The following is a 5,737-nucleotide window of genomic DNA, read 5'->3' on the forward strand; positions in this document are numbered from 1 at the left end:
AGATGGCAGTTTATATACACTTCTATAGAGTTTACAGTCTACAAAGGCACTCTCATTGGCAAGTGAACATTGTTTGTCTTTGTCTTAAGTTCGCCTAAACCTCACACTATAAAGCTATACTGCTTCACACCCAGGCAGCCCAGTGCTTCCCATCACACCTTAATATAATTTCTAACTGCGCCACAAACTCTAAATTTCTAACTTCGTCTCAGGCTTAGAGGGCCTCACAAGGCCCAAATCTGAGGCCTAGACTGGAGTGGCTCAATCTTATTCCAAACATAAATCACGCCCTCTCTCTCTCAGAAATGCTGCAACACCCTACTACTATTGGTAAATGTGGAGATAGGTCTAACATGCATGAATTTCTGTTTCTGCCTACTTGTGATTGCAATTTACTGGGCAGGGATTTGATGGCTAAAATGGGAATGTCAGTCATTACTGTGAAAGCTGATAAAGAAGCTACCACCATTGCAACTTAGTGTCAAATGTCTGAGAAGGCCTACTTACTGAGAGGTAAACCCAGAGGTTTGGGCAGACCCACAGAAATGTGGAAAATTAGATCTGGAACCTCCCCAAATCACTTTGGAGCCACCAGGACAAGTGGTGTCTAAAAAGCAATGCCCTGTTTCAAGGGAGAGAAGGAAAGGGGTTCCAGCCTGTGTACTGAGCTCCTGTTCAAGGCAGGTCTTTTGGAGCCACGGATGTCTCCCTGGAACACTGCTATCCATGCCAGGTAAGGCAGAATTTTAAAGAATTCTGAAGAATTCTAAAGTGTTAAAAAGCAGATGAACCGATCCCTAGTCCTTCCAGACAGGGAAAAAGAAGTTGAATTTTATGTGGATGTTGAACAGGAGCATGCCAAAGGAGTTCTAGTGCAAGAACACCGCAGGGCTGTACTTGAAGACCCATGGCCCATCTTGCTAAAATGTTAAACCCCTCGGCGAGGGGTGGCCCCAGTGTTTGCAAAATTGTGCAGCCACAGCTTGACTTGTAATACGATTAGAAAAAAATAAAGCCACGGCTTTAATCGTAACTGAAGACTGCAAGAGACTCTCATGTCTTAAAGGTTCGCAACAAATTATGTTTTTGTTAACCAAAAGAGCATCTGCTGGCATGGGAAATTTAGATCTATGAAGGAAAGAAGGCCTTAACCCCATCTCATGTTTAACTGCTCCTGGGGAAGGAGACCTGAAGGACATTCATGATTGGATTCAGATAGTAGATCTCTAGATGCCAAGGAGATATTCAAAGATCCGCCTTGGAGTTAATCTTTGGGATTTTCATTTTTCCGGAGCAGTAAATTAGGATGTTGCTGGAGGTTTCTGCTGGTGGTCCCAACAGGGCAGCCATTTGCTGCAGCCCATGAAGCTGGCATCACAGTCCATGTGGGGGTGTAGGACAGATCCTTGTGTTCTGCTTCTTTCCCTCTCCACTCCCCAGTGCCACCAGCTGCCCCGGGCAATGAGGGGGTTCTGGGCTGAGCGAGAGCAGTGCGAAGGTGCAGCAGCTCAAGGATCCACTCCCTGTGCACTTCCCGGGACAGGGCTGCCCTGGGCCTTGGCATGGACAGAGGGAGGGTCCCCCTTCTCTGCTCGGCCTGACCCTCCTGCCCCAGCCTCACTCGGTTCCATTCATGTGCCTCCTGTGAGCTCCGCTCTCCACACAGATCCTGGTTCTGATCCTCGGATCCACAGCACTGATTTTCCTGGATTTTAGCCAGGGCTTCCCCAGTGGAAGGGATAGGGATACGGAGAAGGAGTGTCTTGGGCTCTCCCGCACCACCGTTAGCGTTTTCAGCCCCCCAAGCAATCCTTTGTCTCCCTTTTCCCCACCAATATCCCACTTTAGTTGAAGTTGCTGACATGGACCATCCTTGACACACTGCAATGGATTTCTTGTTTTATTTTCCGGGTCCTCCGTCCTGCGTGGGACTCGGTAAGTGGGTGCTGCAGAGGCTCCGGCAAGGCATCAAGAACGCCGGCCCCGCACCCAAGGGTGGCACGAGATCTCGTCCAGCTCCGGCCTGTCCGCAGGGTGCTTGGCCAAACACCATCGGATCAGGTGCTGGAGCTCTGGGGAGAGAAGCCAGAAAGCGCCGGTCAGCGGCAGAGTCTCCTGGCCAGCTGCCCCCGTCGGCACGGGCCCCTCCTGCGGCCGGCCCTGGAGGCAGATCCACGTCCCGCCGAGCTGGTGAGGGCCACGCCGGGCTGAGCACCGCCAGCTGCCAAAGCCCGGCGTCTTGAGGCCAGACACCCACCTGGAGAGAGCTGCTGCCCGAAGGAGAGCTTGCCCAGCACGATGGCATGGTCGTCCTGGAAGGGGAGGCTCCCGCACACCATGACGTACAGCAGCACGCCCAGGGACCAGACGGTGGCCGCGTGGCCGTGGTAGCAGCCGAGCCAGATCCACTCGGGCGGGCTGTACGCGTGGGTTCCTAGGGGAGACGGGCGGCGCTGGCCGGGCGCAGGCTGCTGCCTTCCAGAGCCCGGCGCCAGCCTCCTGGCCGAGGCAGGGCCCGCACCCACGGCCACAGCTTCCCCCCGAGGCCACCCCGCATCCCCCGGCCAGCTGGCCAAAGGCACGAAACCATTCCGCGAGGCCAAGAAGGCACCGGGAGCAGGGCCCAGGCCATGGCTCACCGGCAAAGCCCGTGAAGGCCCGCTCCTGGAGGAAGGCGCCGCAGCCGAAGTCGATCAGCTTCAGGTCGCCGCTCTCCGGGTCCACCAGCAGGTTCTCCGGCTTGATGTCCCGGTGCAGGACGCCGCAGGCGGTGCAGTGCCGCACGGCCTCCAGCACCTGGCAGAAAAGCCAGCGCGCCTGCACCTCGCAGAGGCAGCCCTGCTCCTGCAGGAACTCCAGGAGATCCTGCGATGCCTCCGGGCGCTCCAGCACCAGCACGAAGCTGTCGGGCAGCTCAAACCAGTCCAGGAGCTGGATGATGTTGTGGCAGCCAGAGCCCACCTTCTCCATCAGCACCACCTCCAAGGGCACGCGGGTGCCGTCGGGCTGTCAGCGGGAGACAATCGGTGCCTCGGGCAGGCCTGCAGCTGCTGCTGCTGCTGCTGCTGCTGCAGCCCTGGGGCTGCGCTGCGCCCTGCCCGGGATGCCCCAGTGCCCCTGGCGCAGCCTCCCTGCCGCCTGCGCTGCCTCCCGCCCGGGGGATGCTCGGGGGCCCCTGCCCGGCCCCGGCACCGCTGTTGGCCGTGCCCGGGCCCGCGGGGCTGCGGCTCCGCACGCCGAGCCCGCCCCGGGATTCTCCCTGCCCGCCACGCCCCGCTCTGTCCCGCTGGCCCCGCTCGCTCACCAGCTCGTCCCACTGCAGGACGCTCTCCCGGTCCACGCGTTTGATGGCCACCTGCGAGCCACGGAGAGAGGAGGGCTGAGCTCCAGCCCTGCCGCTCCCCGCCGCTGCCCCTCCTGCCCCGCCCGGCCGCGGCGGCCACTCACCGGGCTCCCGTCCGAGAGGCGGATGCCCGAGTAGACGGTGCCGAAGCCGCCGCTGCCCAGCTGCGGGCCCAGCAGGTACCGCTCCTGCCGCTGCCTCCTCTGCCCTGCGGCCGAGAGAAGCCGTCAGCCTGGCGCCCAGAACGCCCCGCAAGTGCCCGCGAGTGAAGCGGGCCGGGCCCCCGCGGCCGCCGCGCTCTCACCTGCTTCGTGCTGCGCGCCGGGCAGCGGCCACGGCCCTGCAGCCGCCGGGCTGGCGAGCGGCGGAGCCGGGCCGGGGCAGCGCGCACAGGCGGCTGCGGCAGCCCCGGGGCAGCGGGCCGGGGCGGCACCGTCGCTGTCCCCGGCGGCGTGGGCTGGGCTCCGCTCCTGCCGACGGCCGGGGCTGCAGCCCGAGCCTTGGCCCAGGGGAGTCCCGGGAGCGGCTGCAAAGCAGACAGGGCTTGTTCACACCGTGCATCGCAGCGCTGCAAAGAGCCAGCGACTAGGCTGCTCTCGGGGGCCCTGGCCTGGCCGGGCCGCGCCCCTCCAGAGCCCCGCGGGAGATCTCACCTGGTACTAGGAAGCCCTTTTCGGCACTCGAGGGCTGTCTTGGGGCAGCTCCCTGCAGGTGGAGGAACCTCCTTGGTGTCTGGAGGCTCCTCTCCACCACCAGGCCCGGGCTGTTGCTGGCTGGCACAACCAGCACAGCGTCCTGGTCGTCCTGGCCGCTGTGGGATGACCACTGCTGGCTCCAGGATGTTTGCTGCCCTGCCAGCTGCTCCTGAGAAGGCTCCCCTGCATCGGGCTGGGCTCCCATTTGGACTTGCGGGCTCTCCCCTGCCACGTCAATGGTCAGGATTGAGCCCGTGTTGCTGATGTCCACAAGTCCAAGGGAGCTGGGAGACCTGTCCACGGGCTCTGCACCTTGTGCAGGCTGATGGGTCTCACTGAGCCTCTGCGAGGGATGGAGGCTGTCAGAGAGAGCAGAGGCTCCTGGCAGGGTGCAGGGTCTCTGACAGCCGGAGGTTCCTGCAAGGATGGTGGTGTCTCCCGCCTGCTGTGCCATCCTTGCAGGCCTCGAGGCTCTCCCAGGGATGGAGAATGTTTCTGGGAGCAGCCTCTGGAAGGGATGGAGGCCTCTGGAGGAGCTGTCCGAGGCACAGCAGGGCAGGTGGCCTCGCTTCAGCAGCTCCTGCAGTTCTGCCCACAAGACCTGCCACATCCCCGAGTAGAGCGGCGCACGTGTCCCGCTGCCATCCCAGAGCTGCAGCATCAGTTCCCGCAGCTCCCGGGCCTCTGCCAGGCAGGGGCCGCAGCCGCAGGGGCTGCCCAGGGGGCTGGCGGGAGCACGCGGCCGCTTGCCAGGAGTGGCCCGAGGCCTGGGGAGCCTGGGAGCTGCAGGGGCTCCTCGCTTCCTCCGTGAGCCTCTGGGCCGGGCCCCGCGGCGCTTGCTCCTCTTGGCTGTCCGTGCCCGCCGGCTGCGTGGCTGCCGGTGGCCAAAGGCCCACCAGACAGCCACGGCGGCCAGCAGCAGGACAAGCGCAGCCATCAGGACGTCACCGGCACCCATGGCTCCAGCACGTCCCGTCGCGACTGCACTGGCAGCTGCAGGCGCTGGCCCCTTTTATCCAGCGACAGCGCGGTGATGTCGCAGCGATGTCACAATGCTGCGGCCAGCAAAGCCCTGGGACATCACAGCCCTGCCTCACGCCAGCGCTCTGCCCCTTTGTGCCCTCACAGCCCTGCCTCGGCCCCGCCCTCCGCAAGGCCCCAGCAGGGATCAGGGGGCTCCCTATGGGCACTTGCCAGCTCTCTGGAGCACAGTGGGTGGAAGATTCTTCTTTAAGTGGCACACAGGGATGAAGTGGGGAATGTTGATGGTCTCACCTCCTTGCTGGCAGAGCATGGGACATGGGTCATCCAATGGGACACTGCAAAGTCCTTGAGGAGGGCAAGCCCCGCTCAGCAACATCCAAGCCATCACTGTGCTATCTACCACATTCCTGTCCTGAATCCAAACCCAGCTCTTTGCCGCTCGCTGGGAAGAAAATGGATCCTATCCCATTGAAAACCAGTACCTCAGCCCATTCTTCACCCAGCACACCCTGTCTCTGTTTGTCTCACACCTGGACACCTGCTCCAGATGTTTTCTGCAAGGGACGGAATCAAAACTCCAAATCCTCAAATAGAACCTGCATTGCCTTCCCATCATCCAGGAGACGGGTGACCTGCTGGTAGTGGCACAGTCAATCAGACAGGAATGTCCCTGACTGCAGACTCGTGACTGACACCATGGGAGGTTTCAAGCGCC

General features: G+C 61.7%; 1 protein-coding gene across 1 annotated transcript; it reads right to left on the bottom strand.

Annotated features, from left to right (window-relative positions):
• Positions 1-1,952: 1,952 nt before the first annotated feature.
• On the bottom strand, positions 1,953-4,996 carry LOC144246533 (serine/threonine-protein kinase pim-1-like). Its single transcript, XM_077784446.1, has 7 exons — positions 4,935-4,996; positions 3,997-4,298; positions 3,448-3,551; positions 3,305-3,355; positions 2,640-3,006; positions 2,258-2,434; positions 1,953-2,072 (listed from the first exon to the last, which is right to left on the bottom strand). The coding sequence occupies exons 1-7, from the start codon at positions 4,994-4,996 to the stop codon at positions 1,969-1,971; spliced, it is 1,167 nt and encodes a 388-aa protein (XP_077640572.1). The 3' UTR covers positions 1,953-1,968.
• Positions 4,997-5,737: the final 741 nt, after the last annotated feature.

Source organism: Lonchura striata, chromosome 6, assembly GCF_046129695.1.
Source record: "Lonchura striata isolate bLonStr1 chromosome 6, bLonStr1.mat, whole genome shotgun sequence".
Taxonomy (NCBI): Eukaryota; Metazoa; Chordata; class Aves; order Passeriformes; family Estrildidae; genus Lonchura; species Lonchura striata.

Excerpts from the sequence above, each read along its gene's own strand:
- LOC144246533 (XM_077784446.1), bottom strand. The coding sequence starts at position 4,996 with ATGGGTGCCGGTGACGTCCTGATGGCTGCGCTTGTCCTGCTGCTGGCC. Across the intron at positions 4,299-4,934 it reads CTGGCCGCCGTGGCTGTCTG|CAACACGGGCTCAATCCTGA; the intron begins GTGGGCCTTTGG and ends TGTGGACATCAG. Across the intron at positions 2,073-2,257 it reads CGGGCAGCAGCTCTCTCCAG|AGCTCCAGCACCTGATCCGA; the intron begins GTGGGTGTCTGG and ends TTCTCTCCCCAG.